The sequence below is a fragment of the Podarcis tiliguerta genome (assembly GCF_965153285.1).
Source record: "Podarcis tiliguerta genome assembly, chromosome: 18".
NCBI classification, from domain to species: domain Eukaryota; kingdom Metazoa; phylum Chordata; class Lepidosauria; order Squamata; family Lacertidae; genus Podarcis; species Podarcis tiliguerta.
The window spans coordinates 10,151,860-10,168,987 of NC_139551.1; the positions used below are offsets into that span (position 1 = coordinate 10,151,860).

At 48.1% G+C, this 17,128-nt stretch overlaps 1 protein-coding gene across 1 annotated transcript; it reads left to right on the forward strand.

Moving 5' to 3' along the window:
- The first annotated feature begins 1,205 nt into the window (after nt 1-1,205).
- IZUMO4 (IZUMO family member 4) lies at nt 1,206-16,780 on the forward strand. Its single transcript, XM_083421911.1, has 11 exons — nt 1,206-1,499; nt 2,133-2,213; nt 2,537-2,608; nt 4,378-4,404; nt 6,979-7,054; nt 9,390-9,437; nt 12,005-12,019; nt 12,888-12,935; nt 13,633-13,650; nt 15,217-15,239; nt 16,606-16,780. Exons 1-11 carry the CDS (start codon nt 1,223-1,225, stop codon nt 16,704-16,706), a joined length of 786 nt encoding a protein of 261 aa, XP_083278037.1. The 5' UTR covers nt 1,206-1,222; the 3' UTR covers nt 16,707-16,780.
- Nucleotides 16,781-17,128: the final 348 nt, after the last annotated feature.

Here is a 17,128-nt window from a genome sequence, read left to right on the forward strand (position 1 = left end):
TTCTTTTTAATTTTTTATTAACAATTTCGACATAACAAATTATCAAAACCTATCATATTCCTTATTTCCCCCCCTTCAAGCCCTCCCCCCCCCGAGACTCCCCTCAGCTCCTCTCTCTGATTTCTTCATAGAATCATAGAGTTGGAAGAGACCACAAGGGCCATCGAGTCCAACCCCCTGCCAAGCAGGAAACACCATCAGAGCACTCCTGACATATGGTTGTCAAGCCTCTGCTTAAAGACCTCCAAAGAAGGAGACTCCACCACACTCCTTGGCAGCAAATTCCACTGTCGAACAGCTCTTACTGTCAGGAAGTTCTTCCTAAGGTTTAGGTGGAATCTTCTTTCTTGTAGTTTGGATCCATTGCTCCGTGTCTGCCGCTCTGGAGCAGCAGAAAACAACCTTTCTCCCTCCTCTAGGTGACATCCTTTGATATATTTGAACATGGCTATCATATCACCCCTTAACCTCCTCTTCTCCAGACTAAACATGCCCAGCTCCCTTAGCCGTTCCTCATAAGGCATCGTTTCCAGGCCTTTGACCATTTTGGTTGCCCTCCTCTGGACACGTTCCAGTTTGTTGGTGTCCTTCTTGAACTGTGGTGCCCAGAACTGGACACAGTACTCCAGGCGAGGTCTGACCAGAGCAGAAGACAGTGGCACTATTACTTCCCTCGATCTAGATGCTATACTCCTATTGATGCAGCCCTGAAATCTCAGCACATATTATTCTCTGCATGTTATAAAACTATACATTTCCTTACATTATCTATCTACCATGTTATCAACCAATAAATTTGTGTATGTTTATTCAAAACCTGCCAAGGAGTCCAGTTCATTTGGTTGTCTTTTTAAATAAATTGTAAAAAGCTCCCATCCCATTCTGCATGTTTATTGATTTATTTGAAACTTTTACAAACCGCACTTTCATTGGAAAATAGCTGTCCCCTCTCTTTCCCCCCAATTGTACCTTTCCCTGCTTATTTGTCTGTTTCGCAACACAAGGAAATATTTAATATTTTTTTTATATTTTTTTTTAAAAGAGGAAAGTTAGCCAGACTAACTTGTGGAACTCCCTGCCACAGGAGCGCTTAAGAGCAGCGGGGAGAGGGAAGAGTTGGCAACGCTGCCCTCAGAAGAGACCTCCCTCAGGAGAACCGGAACGTGCTCCGGAACGATCTAGAACCATCGGGACTGTTCCGGAACGTTCCCTAGAAGCCAGAATGCCCCATTGTCTGACGCCCTGGAGATGCCAGGAATGGGAGATGGGTTGGCGGACCCCATGCCTGGCCTTGGTGGCGGTTCTGATCCTGGGGCCGGGCCCCTCCTGGCTCTGCCTGCAGTGCGACCCCAATTTCGCCCTCCGCTTCGCCTCCTACGCCCCCCACTTGAGCCGCAAGTCCTGGGGGCTGGGGGACGTCCCGGCTGCCGGGCGGCAGCTACGGGGCTGGGCCCAGGACACCCTGGCGGAACTCAACCTGGGGGTCCCGGCCGAGATCCGTGAGTCGCCTCCCCTGACTCCCAGGGTGCCGGGTGTGGCCCTCCAAACCTCCCCATGTGGCCCTCGGGTCATAGCACCTCTTAAACAATAACACCCCCTCTCTCCCCATGGATGGGCCCCATGTCAAAGGTGGGGAAATTCAGGCTTGTGTGCCAATGTGGCCCCCGAGACCTCTCCACCTGGCCCCTGAAAATCTCCGCAGGCCACTCCCCCTGGCCCCGGGCCCCGCGCCCTCATTCGCTCAGCTGGGTCCGCTGCCTTCTTACACCCCTTGCACCGCCCACTGTTGCCCCTGGGATGCGGCCCTGGGAAGCCCAGCTCGAAGGAAACGTGGCCCTCGAGCTAAATAAATAGGTTCCCCCCCACCTCCCACTTAGTCGAGGGAAGACAAGGCTTTCCTGCACCGGGTTCACCTGTGGAACTCCCTTCCACAAGGTGTGGCGGTGACTAAAAACCAGGTTATTCTTTTTTATAAAATCGAAATGTCCCTTTGCCAAAACTCATGAGCTGTTAGGAGCGCAGCCTTGCATTTAAGGTCCATGTGGACTGCAGCTTCCGGGGGGGGGTTATAATTTTTTGTTTGCTCTCTCCCCACATCCTGTTTTCCCTCCATCTCTCCCCATCTTGCACAGCAATGGAGAAACTGCAGGCAATAGCTACAATCGTCTATGGGAAATTGGACACACTCTTCAAAGGAAACACTTACAAGCCAGGTAAATAAATATAAATAATATAAATATACATTATATAGAAAGGGTCTGCCTTTATCTGTTTGCCTGAATGAGGCTGACTATTTCTGGTAACTAGAATCACCCGAGGCTGCGATTCCTCTGCAAAAGTTTTCAGATGTTCTAAATCACGGAACTGTAGAGTCGGAAGGGGCCCCCAGAGGCATCTAGTCTAACCCCCTACGATGCACAAATCTTTTGCCCAATGTGGGGCTCGAATTCACAACCCTGAGATTAAGATTCATGCTCTACCAAGTTAAAGAAAAACCCACATGTGCTGCCAGGCCTCTCTCTCTTCTCCCCCCAAGGTGTCCTTCCGGAAATCCTGCGTTCCATTTTCGAGGAACAAGTCAAATTGCTACGGAATGCCATCATCGAAAGTGAGTGTTCCCTCCTTCTGTCATTTGGAGTTTATTTCCTGGATTATACATACCTGTGTTTTGTAACAGGGCTTAGTTAAGAAGAGGCATGTTAAGAAAGCTCTTTCACAGGCCAGCTTGTGGGAATGCCTCTTTCAAGACGGTGGACAACGGGAATGCATCGTCTCTGGATAAAATGCTAAAACGTGTTAATTTTATTTTTGAAAGGTACTAAAGCAGTTGGGGGACGCGGGTGGCGCTGTGGGTAAAAGCCTCAGTGCCTAGGGCTTGCCGATCGAAAGGTCGGTGGTTCGAATCCCCGCGGCGGGGTGCGCTCCCGTTGTTTGGTCCCAGCGCCTGCCAACCTAGCAGTTCGAAAGCACCTCTGGGTGCAAGTAGATAAATAGGGACCGCTTACCAGTGGGAAGGTAAACGGCGTTTCCGTGTGCGGCTCTGGCTCGCCAGAGCAGCGATGTCACGCTGGCCACGTGACCCGGAAGTGTCTCCGGACAGCGCTGGCCCCCGGCCTCTTGAGTGAGATGGGCACACAACCCTAGAGTCTGTCACGACTGGCCCATACGGGCAGGGGTACCTTTACCTTTACCTTTAAAGCAGTTGGTACCATATTAAGCAGTTGGTCCCTTACCTTTCCCGCCCCGCCCCGGCCACAGTGATCCACGCAACGGTCACCTCCCGGCTTGATTATCGTAACTCACTCTATGTGGGGCTGCCCTTGAGCAGTGGCGTAGCGTGGAGGGTGCAGGGGGGGCCGGCCGCACCGGGCGCAACATCTGGGGGGCGCGCGCTCGCACTCACACCTCTAGTGGAAGATACTCGAGTGCTAAAATCCACGGGTTAGGGGGCGCAAATTACTTGCCTTGCCCCGGGTGCTGACAACCCACGCTACGCCGCTGCCCTTGAGACTGACCCAGAAACTCCAGCGGGTGCAGAATGCTGCAGCGAGGCTCCTCAGGGGGTCTCTGCCATGGGAGCATATTCACCCAGTGCTTTTCAAGCTGCACTGGCTCCCGGTGGAGTACAGGGTCAGATTTAAGGTGCTGCCATTCTTCTATTGTTGGTCGCTCCTGCTGTTTCCATTTTTGGGCTAGTAAAATTTTGATCTATTTTTGGTATTTCCAGTCCAACCATTCCTAATAGAAATGCTTCAGGTCTCTTTGGAAAGGTGTACCTGAACATTTTTAAAAACCTGTTATATATATCATTCCAGAAGACTTTAACCTTGTCACAAATCTGCCTGTGGCAATGCATTTCAGCATAGTTTTATAATAACCCTACTACTCATCCATTTGTGCAAATAATTAAGAGGAATAAATTTGTGTTGGAGGGTTATTAGTGAATTTGCTTTTCAGTATTTTCCTTTTGGGGGGGGTTCTTTTCAAGTAGTTTCTGCATTTCTGCATTTCTCCTTGGTTTGGGGTGGTTTGCTTGCTTTTCGAAGTTATCAATGACAAAAAATATATTTGACGCAATACCATTGGAAGTGCAGAAATTGAGATCAACAGGGGATGCATAATTTCTGGGAACGCCTTGCAGGAAATGAATCATAGCATTGAAGAGTTGGAAAAGGACCTCACTGGTCATCTAGTCCAACCCGCTGCGATGCCGGAATCTCAGCTCAAGCACTGTTAAGTTGATTGAATGCAACTGGTTAATCAACTGCCCGTCCGTGGCCCAAATTTGAGTTACTCTTGAGAGGTGGCCAGAGAGCCACGAGGGAACACCACCGCGTAAAAACCGACTCACTTTCTCTCTCTCTCGCCTTTCCTTAGGTAGAGTGAAGTGTGAACGCCATTGTGGTAAGTGCTCTTTGTGGAGAGGTGCCATTTTGAATCACAGCAATGCCTTCTGTGTGCCTGAACGGAGAGAGGGGAGCGTGTGTCGAGGCCCTCTGACTTTTGTGGGGTCAAGACGTGAGCCTGTGGGTTTGCCAACATCCATGATTGAAGGGTTAGCTGCAGGTATGAGTAGTTTATATAGAGATGTGGATGGCGCTGTGGGTTAAACCACAGAGCCTAGGACGTGCCGATCAGAAGGTCGACGGTTCGAATCCCCGCGACGGGGTGAGCTCCCATTGTTCGGTCCCTGCTCCTGCCAACCTAGCAGTTCAAAAGCACATCAAAGTGAAAGTAGATAAATAGGTACCACTCCAGCGGGAAGGTAAACGGCGTTTCCGTGCGCTGCTCTGGTTCCCCAGAAGTGGCTTAGTCCTGCTGGTCACATGACCCGGAAGCTGTACGCCGGCTCCCTCGTCCAATAAAGCGAGATGAGCACCGATGAGCCACGACTGGACCTAATGGTCAGGGGTCCCTTTACCTTTTATGAGTGGTTTGGCGGCGAGCGCGGGTGCTCATGTGGTGGTTAGGCATTGGTTCAATGTGGAGTGGAGGGGAGGTTGTCACACCTGCCCCCCCCCATGCGCAAAGGTATTTCATTAAAGGAATCCAGGGATTCGCCATGCTTTTGTCGACCCCTTTCGAGGGCTAGGGCCACACAAGAGTCCCTGGGAGCATTTGGGGTGAGCTTGAGTCTCATCCTGGTTCACTGCTCCCCCACGATGTTTACCTGTTCTGACAATATGGTGGGGCCCAGTCATCAGTGCTGCCCTGCTGAGGTCAGGTACAGCTAGTCGGGAACCAATGCCTGGACAAACTACTCACTATCGGTAATCAATAAAGTTGTGGCCAAAATTATGCCAATAACCTAAACAAAGGTTAAGAGGGTTGTGGAATTGGGTGGCTTTGTGATTTCACACCCATATATTACCTTCAAAGCCGTGGCCCTTGATCGGGATACTGGGGTGCATCTCTCCTCATTGAGGAATGACATCTGGTTGGATACGGTTGCGTGGAAATTGAAGGTTTGGCTGGGTATGTGAGTGGTTTGGTGGCAAGTGTAAGGGCTTGGTTGGCGGTTAAAGGTAAAGGGACCCCTGACCATTAGGTCCAGTTGTGTCCAACTCTGGGGTTGCGGCGCTCGTCTCACTTTATTGGCCCAGGGAGCCGGCGTACAGCTTCCGGGTCACGTGGCCAGCATGACTAAGCCGCTTCTGGCGAACCAGAGCAGTGCACGGAAACGGTGTTTACCTTTCCGCCGGAGCGGTACCTATTTATCTACTTTCACTTTGACGTGCTTTCGAACTGCTAGGTTGGCAGGAGCTGGCACCGAGCAACGGGAGCTCACCCTCTCGCGGGGATTCGAACCGCCAACCTTCTGATCGGCAAGGCCTAGGCTCTGTGGTTTAACCCACAGCGCCACCCACGTCCCTGACTCGAGATTAGGCATTGGTTAAAACTAAAGGCTAGTGGCCCCTGGGTGATGGGGAAGGCGGCCCCTTAGCTGAAAAAAAAAACTGCCCCACTCGTCAAAACATGGGTTTGGACTTTGCATTGCAAATGATGCTCTGGTGTTTTAATCTCTGATGCAGAGGAAATGGGTCCATCCGTGGCACTGGAAGATGCTGCGCCACCAGCCTCAGCCTCTGCCACCTGCCTCCCATCTTCCTCCTCCGGTCTCAGTGTTGCCCTCCTAGAACAGCAGGGAGGGAGGAGAACAGGGATGAAACCAAACAGAGCTTGCCATTGGCTCTGGCGCCACCTGCTGTCGGGCTCCTGTCCTGATCTACCTGCCCAAAGGAGGGCTTGCAGGAGGATGTCAAAGACATCTGCATGGCCGGTTCTAGTGCTTTATTACAACTGATCCAGAATGCGGCTGCCAGACTGGAGACGGGGAGGGGCCGCTGGGACCATGCAACTCCGTCTTAATTATACCCCGCCAATCGGGATGGGTTTTCCCAGCCACTCTGGGCAGCTTCCAACACACATAAAAACACAATAAAACATCAAGCATTAAAAACTTCCCGATACAGGGCTGCCTTCAGATGTCCCCTAAAATTGTATAGTTGCTTATCTCCTTGACATCTGATGGAAGGACATTCCACAGGAGGTGCCACCACCGAGAAGGCCCTCTGCCTGGTTCTCCATAATCTCACTTCTCACAGTGAGGGAACCACCAGAAGGCCCTCGGAGCTGGACCTCAGTGTCTGGGCTGAGTGATGGGGGTGGAGACGCTCCTTCAGGTATACTGGGCCGAAGCCATTTAGAGCTTTGAAGGTCAGCAGCACTGGGAGCCAATGTAGGTCTTTCACGGGCATAGGCCCTCCAGATGTTTTGGGACGACAACTCCCATCATCCCTGACCGCTGGTCCTGTTAGCTAGGGATGATGGGAGTTGTAGTCCCAAAACATCTGGAGGGCTGAGTTTGCCTATGCCTGGTCTTTCAGGACTGGTGTTATATGGTCCCAGCAGCCGCTTCCAGTCACCGATCTGGCTGCCGTATTTGATGTCTTCTGTTTTTCTGTTTTTGTTTTACAGGAATAAAGCAATACGAAGCTGTTTCTTGCGTGACCTGCAACGCCACCAAGCCAGCTTGCTTTGGATACAATTGCGAGTAAGAATTCTTTCTTTCTCTCTCTTTTTTAAATATATATATATATATATAATATTTATTCAATTTTCCACAAATACAAAGATAGAGTTAAAAAACAAAAAGACCAAATACAGTAAAATAGAAAAAGGAAAAAAAAGGGGGGGAAGTAAAAATTTAAAAATACATAAAAACACCCCTCCTCCACCCCACCAACACAAAAAGAGAACAAAAAAAACCCCAAAAACATTTAGAAAGAAAACACTTCCATTTTTCAAATTCCATCTTTCAATAACTTATTTCCTTGGCCTCCTCCCACCTCCCTTTTTGTATTCCAGTTATTAATCAGATCAGCAAATTCTTTCCATCTTTCACTGCTTACTCGCTTATTTGCCTTAGTCCATTTAAACCTTATTCTCCCATCAACATCTAAAAAATTGTCCAAAATCCAATCTGCTAAACGAAGAAAAAAGAAAAGAAAAAACCTTTCTTTCTCTCATTCCCATGTCAGAAAAAATACAATTAAAAATGGCATTTGGGGGAGGCTGATTCCCACAGCAGAAAAGCTTCCAGGCCCTTTCCTGCTATTATTCCCCATTGTGTGAAATCTAAGCCAGTGGTTCCCAGACATTATTTTTTTTGCAGGAGTGTGGGGAGTACATCCCCATTGGTTCCACCAACTCATTCCCAGGGGGAAAAGCAGTATTCAGAATAGCAGTTTGCAAGGAAGATAATAACACAATGAAACTCAAAATCAGTAACAGTTAAACTGTACATTCATTCAAAATCCAATTAGAACAATTTAGTCTGATCAATTCAACAAAACTGATTTCCTTATCCATTCTTCTTTGGAGGGAGCTTTTTCCTTCCATTTTTGTGCATTAAGAAATCCTAGCTGCTCTCTTTACTTACATAAACAGCTTAATCATCTTTTTTGAAACTTCTGTCCCTATAATCTCTAAGAGCAAAGCTTCACTTCTTTCTTTTTTTGTATAATCACTTTGAGCATCTTTTTTATCCTATATCCAGCCTTTCCCTGTCCGCTTGTCGTTGTTTAGTTGCTTAGTCGTGCCCTACCCTTCGTGACCCCCTGGACCAGAGCACGCCAGGCACTCCTATCTTCCACTGCCTCCTGCATTTTGGTCAAACTCATGCTGGTAGCTTCGAGAACACTGTCCCACCACCTCGTCCTCTGTCGTCCCCTTCTCCTTGCGCCCTCCATCTTTCCCAACACTAGGGTCTTTTCCAGGGAGTCTTCTCTTCTCATGAGGTGGCCAAAGTCTTGGAGCCTCAGCTTCAGGATCTGTCCTTCCAGTGAGCACTCAGGGCTGATTCCCTTCAGAATGGAGAGGTTTGATCTTCTTGCAGTCCTTGGGACTCTCAAGAGTCTCCTCCAGCACCAGAATTCAAAAGCATCCATTCTTCGGCAATCAGCCTTCTTGATGGTCCAGCTCTCACTTCCATACATCACCACTAGGAAAACCATAGCTTTAACTATACGGACCTTTGTTGGCAAGGTGATGTCTCTGCTTTTTAAGATGCTGTCTAGGTTTGCCATCGCCTTTTTCCCAAGAAGCAGGCGTCTTTTAATTTCGTGACTGCTGTCACCATCTGCAGTGATCACGGAGCCCAAGAAAGTAAAATCTCTCACTGCCTCCATTTCTTCCCCTTATGTTTGCCAGGAGGTGATGGGATCAGTGGCCATGATCTTAGTTTGATCTTCCATTAAAAACTGCAAAAAAGACGATGAATTGAAAGTGCAGACGATGGGGGTACCTTTCCCTCTTTATCTGTTTGTTTCATAACACAAAACAAGGACAAGCTAACTGCAGCCAGACAGGTTATAGCGAGTAATTTGGGAAAATGCAGAAGAGCTAGGGGTGAACCAATGGAGGAAAAAAACCTGAATAATATTATAATTTTAGAATATCTAACTGTGAAGATACACAGAATGAAAGGGTTTGAGGTCAGTGAGAAAGAGGAGGATTGGTTTGAGAATATATTGAATTATTTGGGTAGGTCTGACCAATTTGGGGCAATTAAAATGTTAAAAGTTAAATAAACCTTGTGGAGGGAGGAGAGTTAACGTATATAAAACTGTACATGTGGTTGATTTGAATATGTTGTTATTGATTATGTATACCCAATGTATCAGCTGCCTGGGGGGTTTTACTGTTTGTGTTTGGTTGTTGGTAAAAAATAAAAATAAATAATATAAACTAATAATCATATTAAAAAACAGGGGAGACACTTAGGGCAAGTGGCTTCAGTCCGGCCCTGACACCCAGGAAGTCTCTCCAGCCACAACCCCACATTCTGACCCCGAGTTTCTGTCCCCTGTTTCCGCCCCCCCCCCCAGGTCCTCTGAAGACTGGGAAGATGCCTTGAAGGGACTCTACGAGTACATGTGAGTTCTCCAGGGGCTGTGCAGGGTTAGCGGTGGTGGGCAGGCATTTGGGATGAAAGGAAAGGGGAGCAAGCAGTCCCTGGGGAAGTTTCTAGTCCCCATAGAATCATAGAGTTGGAAGAGACCCCAAGGGCCATGGAGTCCAACCCCCTGCCAAGCAGGAAACACCATCAGAGCACTCCTGACATATGGTTGTCAAGCCTCTGCTTAAAGACCTCCAAAGAAGGAGACTCCACCACACTCCTTGGCAGCAAATTCCTTCTTCCTAATGTTTAGGTGGAATCTTCTTTCTTGTAGTTTGGATCCATTGCTCCGTGTCCGCTTCTCTGGAGCAGCAGAAAACAACCTTTCTCCCTCCTCTAGGTGACATCCTTTTATATATTTGAACATGGCTATCATATCACCCCTTGACCATGTTTCTGGAGACAGGGTGAACGAAGCGAGACAGGGAGGGGAGCCACGTGGGACCCTCCCCAAGTTGTTGGACTCATCCCTGGCTTGGGGCCAATGGGGATTGAAGTCGGCAACATTGGATGGGTCACAGGTTTGCCGTGGTCTAAGAAGATGCATTCTCTAGTGCATGCAAGCGATGGAGGAATGCTTCTGTTCAGGACAGGCGCTTCCTCCTGGGAACAGGGGGAATTTGCATCCCTCCATACATCATTGGCGGAAGGCCTCTATTTGAAAGATGCATTCCTTCCTGAGAAAGGAGAATGCCCCTTCATGCTTGCTGGGAATGCAAAATTGTAGATATATTTTGGACCTGGCTCTTCGGTTTTCTCTCTGAAATTATTAAACAACCTCTCTTGCCAGGCCCAGCCTTAGCCCTGCTTTCACAAAACCCAGATTCCGACCCCACCACCCAGCATAAAGATTTACCGTATTTTTTGCTCTGTAAGACTCACTTTTTCCCTCCTAAAAAGTAAGGGGAAATGTGTGTGCGTCTTATGGAGCGAATGCAGGCTGCGCAGCTATCTCAGAAGCCAGAACAGCAAGAGGGATTGCTGCTTTCACTGCGCAGCGATCCCTCTTGCTGTTCTGGCTTCTGAGATTCAGAATATTTTTTTTCTTGTTTTCCTCCTCCAAAAACTAGGTGCGTCTTATGGTCTGGTGCGTCTTATAGAGCGAAAAATACAGTATATATTTTGGACCGGGCTCTTCGGTTTTCTCTCCAAAATTATTAAACAACTTCTCTTGCCAAGCCCAGCCTTAGCCCTGCTTTCACGAAACCCATATTCCGACCCCACCACCCAGCACAAAGATTTAATTCTTTAATTTAATTTAATTCTTTTTCTACCGGTAGTTGCACATCTAGTGATAGCAGATGCCTGGAAATCCCAGCTGTTGCGACTTCTTGAGATGTGGTTCAATAACATTAGTTTGGAACGACTAACTGGGCTTGGAAGAGTTACAAATGGGGTTATAAAGGAAAATAAAACCTGGTCTCCCTTCTTTTCATATGAAAGGGGGGGGGTAGAAAATAAAGCTCTCCCACCAGCCTCACAAACCTGTCAGTGGAGAACCTGCCGATGTTTTAAGACCATGTAAAATGACATTTGCCTGACACCCGCTTCATAGAATACAGGCAGGTGGTTGGAAAACCTTTGTAATGTTTCAGGTTTTAATCAAGACATTGTGGTTGGGGTTTTTTGAACCGCTTTTTTGAACTGCTCGTTACTGGGTGCAGTCTCTGCTTTATGGAATTTGTATGCAGCTATTCTGCTGCATTTTTAATAAAATAAAAAAAGAAGGAAGGAAGGAAGGAAGGAAGGAAGGAAGGAAGGAGGGAAGGAAGGAAATGCCTCTTCTTAGATCAAGGATCAGTGGCACTCTTATTTTTGCAGAGCTCCAACTCCTGCCAGTCCCAGCTCCTGGCCATGTGGGCTGTTGGGGCTACTGGAAGTTGCAGTCCCTGCAATATAATGAGGGCCACAGGGCCCCATCTCGGCCCTTCGGACTTTCACCTTACGGAGGTCAACAATGCCATGTCCACGCACGGGCGACAAGCCCCAGGCTGTTTGGGGGAAGCAGAACGCAGCGGTCCTGCCCCCCTTTAGAAAGAACTGGCTGGTGGGGGCTCTACAGGATTCCCATTAGGTGGCGGCACCAAGACTTTGGAACTCACTGCCACTTGATATTGGGCAGGAACTTCTGCGGTACCCTTTGTGGTGCCTACTTAAAACATATTTGTTTTGGGAGGAGTATCCCAACACATCATCATCATCATCATCATCATCATTATTATTATTATTATTATTATTATTATTATTATCCCGCTCATCTGGCTGGGTCGCCCCAGAAGCATTGATGTGTTTTGATCTCCTTTTAGTGCTGTCGCTCATTTTAATTACCTTTCAAATGCTTTTTGCTGTTTTTAAAACTGTTTCTACCAGTAAAATTTAATGTTTCTTGCACACCACTTAGAGGTTTTTGTTACAACCCAGCGAAATAAGAATCTGGTTGAAGAAATATAAAGAAATAAAGAAGCCTGTTATATCCTCTGTTTTTTTCACTCCTCCTCTCTCTCTCTCTCTCTCTCTCTCTCTCTCTCTCTTTCTCTCTCACAGATACAGTTTGACAACGTAAGTTAGGCGTTTTCACAGGTGGAGCAAAGTTTTCCGCAGCGACGAAAATTTGAGCGTGGGAAATGGAAGATTTTGCCCCCTCCTGCAAGGCCCTCTTGGCTGCGCCCCACACGACACTCTTGCGAGGAAGGCAGGAGTCCCCCTGACGGACAGCGGAGGGGCAGCAGTTTCCCAAAAAGACCAGCTGGGGGGCTCTGGGTTGGCCCCAGAGGTGGGAAAAAAACAAACAACACACCACTTTTGTCCAGGTTGCCAAAAGTGAAACATTGAGCAGCTGAATCCACATAACCCAGCCTGAGGTGCAAGATGAGCTGGGGTAGCTGAGCGGGCAGAAGACGAGACTCTTAATCTCAGGGTTGTGGGTTCAAGTCCCACACTGGGTGAAAGATTCCCTCATCGCAGAGGGTTGGACTAGATGACCCACATTGTCATGTGTGTTTGTGCAGAATATGACGTTTGTGTGTGCGCGTGCGTGTTAAGATCCTCAGAAATGATTTTGCTAGGAACCTTTTTTTACTTAGGATTTGTTAATTAATTTTTCAAAACTTTAACCAATTAATTTCAATTTTCAAATTTGTTACACATTTCTCTTTTGATTTGACTTTCCGCCTTTTCTTCCATGCTGTTTCTCATACCAATCCCTTTCACAAATATAGTATCACACATTTCATCCAAGACAGATTCCTCCATTTCATCTATTATCATTTTCCCCCCGTTGCTCAGATTTCAAATCCTGCTTGTGATTTCATTTGGTTATGATATCTCCCCCCCCCTTCAAATAATCCAAAATTTCAGTGTGGTTTTTTTTATTAGCTGGGAACTCTTCCAGGTGATTTTTTTTAACACCTGGCTGCTGTCTTCACAGGAACCCAAGCGAGTGGTCGATGGCACTGAAGCAACTCCCAGGATTTAGGTAGGCGCCCATTTCCTTGAAAGCCACTGGAAAAACTGAGGTACTCCCTGACAAAACGTAGGGCAGCAGTGGCGGGTGGGGAAACAGCAGCTGGGAGAATCAGTTTGTGGGAGAGGTGGAGGCGGTGGGAGGCTTATAGATTAAATTAACGAATAGCTGCCAAGACGATATAGCAGGGACTCAGTCCTAGAAAGGAGTGGCCCCTTTCTGGGATTCATTGTTCCGTCCCAGAAAGCGGCGCCAGAGCTGAAGGGAAGACAGGACGGCCATCCTGTCAGGGATGTTGTGCTTTACAGGATTTTACCCCGTGCTTTACAGATTTACTCTGGGATTTTATGTTGCATCCTGCAATCAGCAGGGGGACTGTGTGACCCCTTGAAGTGCCTTTCAATGTCTATCCATTCCTGCTCATGCAGCATTGCAGCAGCTAAGCAGGTGTAAACCTGGAATAATAATAATGGTTTTTATTATTATTTATACCCCGCCTATCTGGCTGGGTTTCCCTAGCCGCTCTGGGCGGCTTACAGCACCTACAGGGGCCATGAGGAAAGCAGATGCAGGGGAAAGGGAAGGAATTGGGATCCACGGCATCAATGTCTTTTAAGAAACCACCAAGAACATTTTTAGAGCATTGCAGTGGGGGTCCCTTCCAACTGTACAATTCTGTATTTCTCTCCCCCCAAACTTTATCTTTCAGCCACTGCACATCTACAAGGTAAACAAGCAGCCTGGAGGAAAGATGGACGGGAGTTGCTGAGCCGAAAGTTGTTGTTGTGTTTGTGGATGCGCGCGCATGCGACATTTTAAAAGCCCACGGCTTCCCCTAGAGTCCCAAAGACAGCTGTCGTTTGCCCCGTGCAAAGCGACAATTCCCAGCGCCCTTATCCTAATGCCATAATGCTGCAAGTCTATGGTGTGGCCGCATTTTCAATGCCCTGTTCTGTTCCGGTCACCATTCCTTGAAAAGGAGATTGTAGAGTAGGGGAAAGTTCAGAAAAGGGGCAACCCGAAGGATCGAGGGGATCGAGAAAGGTGAAAGCATTTGGGGCTTTTTAGTGCAGAAAGGGGACATGGGTGGGGCTGTGGGTTAAACCACAGAGCCTAGGGCTTGCCGATCAGAAGGTCAGCGGTTCGAATCCCCGCAATGACGGGGTGAGCTCCCGTTGCTCGGTCCCTGCTCCTGCCAACCTAGCAGTTCGAAAGCACATCAAAGTACAAGTAGATAAATAGGTGCCGCTCCGGCGGGAAGGTAAATGGTGTTTCCGTGCACTGCTCTGGTTCGCCAGAAGCGGCTTGGTCCTGCTGGCCACATGACCCGGAAGTGTACGCCGGCTCCCTCGGCCAATAAAGCGAGATGAGCGCCGCAACCCCAGAGTTGTCCACAACTGGACTTAACAGTCAGGGGTCCCTTTACCTTTACCTAGTACAGAAAGGGGTTACGTGAGAGAAGTTCACGCATCGTTTGGAGAAAGCAGATAGAGGGAAGTTTTTCTCTGTCTCTCAGAACACTTGAACCTTTGGATATCTGACAAAGGTTGGAGGATTCAGGACTGATGAAGTCCTTTGTCACACGGCACAGTTGAACTGTGGAACTCGCTGCCACTGGATGGCTTCAAAGGAGGGTTAGACAAATTCATGGCCATCGATGGCTGCTAGCCAAGAAGGCTATGCTCTGCCCACCACGACTGGAGGCAGTAATGCTTCGAATAACAACTGCTGGAAAACACAAGAGAGGGGAGGGCTCGTGTTCGAATCACGCCTTTGAGTTTCCCAGAGGCATCTGGTTGGGAACTGCAAGAAGAGGATGCTGGACTAGATAGATAGGCCATCTAATATTCTTAAAAGACAGCTCCCAGCACACTCTGGCAGAAAATCGTGCTCTTCCGTATTCACTTCCCTAATGAATTGCAATGCAATGATTGTTAACATATATAAAAACAGCTTAAAACAATCACACTTTAAAACTATGATAAATATTGTTACACGCCACTCTAATCTCTTGAGCGGCGAGAGACTTCAGGGGTTCTTGCATCTACCCAGGGCTGAGTTTCCCTGGAAAGGAGGTCAGTAGAATCCCACTTCTAACACCAGTGTTGTGCACACCCAAATCTCCAAGTGGCGAGAGACTCCAGGGGTTCTGGGCACTAACTCAGGGTTTGGCCTCGTTGAAATAAAGGCCAGGGGAGACAGTGGTGGTGTCTTTAGTAGTTTTGCTTTTTATCGACACATGTATACAACCGGCACATCGAACTTAACTCCGTGTCTTCCTCTGTTTCCGCAGACCAGAGAACCTGAACTTTACGAGTAAGTTTCCAAAACTTTTGACTTGGGTGCTGCAGGGGGCATGGCGTCACGACTTATGGGCTGATGTGAAATAGAGGCATTCTCTTCCATTAGGAAGGAAGACCTCTTCTTAGATCAAGAAGGGAGAAACATCTCTGGCCCATCTCTTGCCGGACTCTCAACCTCCTTTCCTCCCAGACCACGTGTGAGATGGGAGACATGGTTATAGAATCATAGAATCCTAGAGTTGGAAGAGACCACAAGGGCCATCGAGTCCAACCCCCTGCCAAGCAGGAAACACCATCAGAGCACTCCTGACATGTGGTTGTCAAGCCTCTGCTTAAAGACCTCCAAAGAAGGAGACTCCACCACACTCCTTGGCAGCAAATTCCACTGTCGAACAGCTCTTACTGTCAGGAAGTTCTTCCTAATGTTGAGGTGGAATCTTCTTTCTTGTAGTTTGGATCCACTGCTCCGTGTCCGCTTCTCTGGATCAGCAGAAAACAACCTTTCTCCCTCCTCTATGTGACATCCTTTTATATATTTGAACATGGCTATCATATCACCCCTTAACCTCCTCTTCTCCAGGCTAAACATGCCCAGCTCCCTTAGCCATTCCTCATAAGGCATCGTTTCCAGGCCTTTGACCATTTTGGTTGCCCTCCTCTGGACACGTTCCAGTTTGTCAGTGTCCTTCTTGAACTGTGGTGCCCAGAACTGGACACAGTACTCCAGGTGAGGTCTGACCAGAGCAGAATACAGTGGCACTATAACTTCCCTTGATCTAGATGCTATACTCCTATTGATGCAGCCCAGAATTGCATTGGCTTTTTTAGCTGCCGCGTCACACTGTTGGCTCATGTCAAGTTTGTGGTCAACCAAGACTCCTAGATCCTTTTCACATGTACTGCTCTCAAGCCAGGTGTCACCTTTCTTGTATTTGTGCCTCTCATTTTTTTTGCCCAAGTGCAATACTTTACATTTCTCCCTGTTAAAATTCATCTTGTTTGTTTTGGCCCAGTTCTCTAATCTGTCAAGGTCATTTTGAAGTGTGATCCTGTCCTCTGGGGTGTTAGCCACCCCTCCCAGTTTGGTGTCATTTGGTTCCATCTTAAAGAGGCATTCTCTTTCGAGGGATTGTGCCACTTCTTCAAGAAGGGACGTAGGAACCTCTGTGGCTGCCGACTCCTGGCAAACAGCCACCATCCAGCGAGCCCAAAAATCAGGAATGGAGTTGTCCTCAAACACCTGGGGAGGCCACAGGTTCCTAATCTGTTATGCCACCATGTTGCAGAGATGGAAAGGTGGAGCCAGAAGGGCGCTGCACGCCGGTTTTAGGGACAGCAGCTACAGGGGGGGTCTCTAATGCCTGCTTTGTGTCCCCTAGGTATAGAAAGCACCCTCTCGAAAAACTGGCTGAACTTGATGGCGCTGAAGGAGCTTGAGGGGGAGACCCCCGTTCTCCAGCTCCTCGCCCCGATCTGCTGAATTCTTTCCTTTTCCGCAATGTTCTATGGAGATCCCACTTTGATGTAATAAAATTATGGATAGAGAGACCCCTGGAGTTTGGTGCCGTCAAGCTTGGCTGTATTAGAAAGATGGTCTCATTGGTTTGACAAACAGCCAGGAACCTGGTAGATCCCTCCCAACTACATATGAAATGGTCTGGATCTTTTGAAAGGGAAAATGGGATCAACTGAAAAAGGGGTTTGATGGCTCAAGAAAAAACGAAAGGGCTCAAGAAAAAACGAAATGGTGAATTAATGGGTAAGTAACAAAAACCGACGCGGGTGGTGCTGTGGGTTAAACCACAGAGCCTAGGACTTGCCAATCAGAAGGTCGGCAGTTCAAATCCCCGCGATGGGGTGAGCTCCCGTTGCTCAGTCCCTGCTCCTGCCAACCTAGCAGTT

Excerpts from the sequence above, each read along its gene's own strand:
- IZUMO4 (XM_083421911.1), top strand. The coding sequence starts at position 1,223 with ATGCCCCATTGTCTGACGCCCTGGAGATGCCAGGAATGGGAGATGGGT. Across the intron at positions 1,500-2,132 it reads GGGGGTCCCGGCCGAGATCC|CAATGGAGAAACTGCAGGCA; the intron begins GTGAGTCGCCTC and ends CATCTTGCACAG. Across the intron at positions 2,609-4,377 it reads ACGGAATGCCATCATCGAAA|GTAGAGTGAAGTGTGAACGC; the intron begins GTGAGTGTTCCC and ends GCCTTTCCTTAG.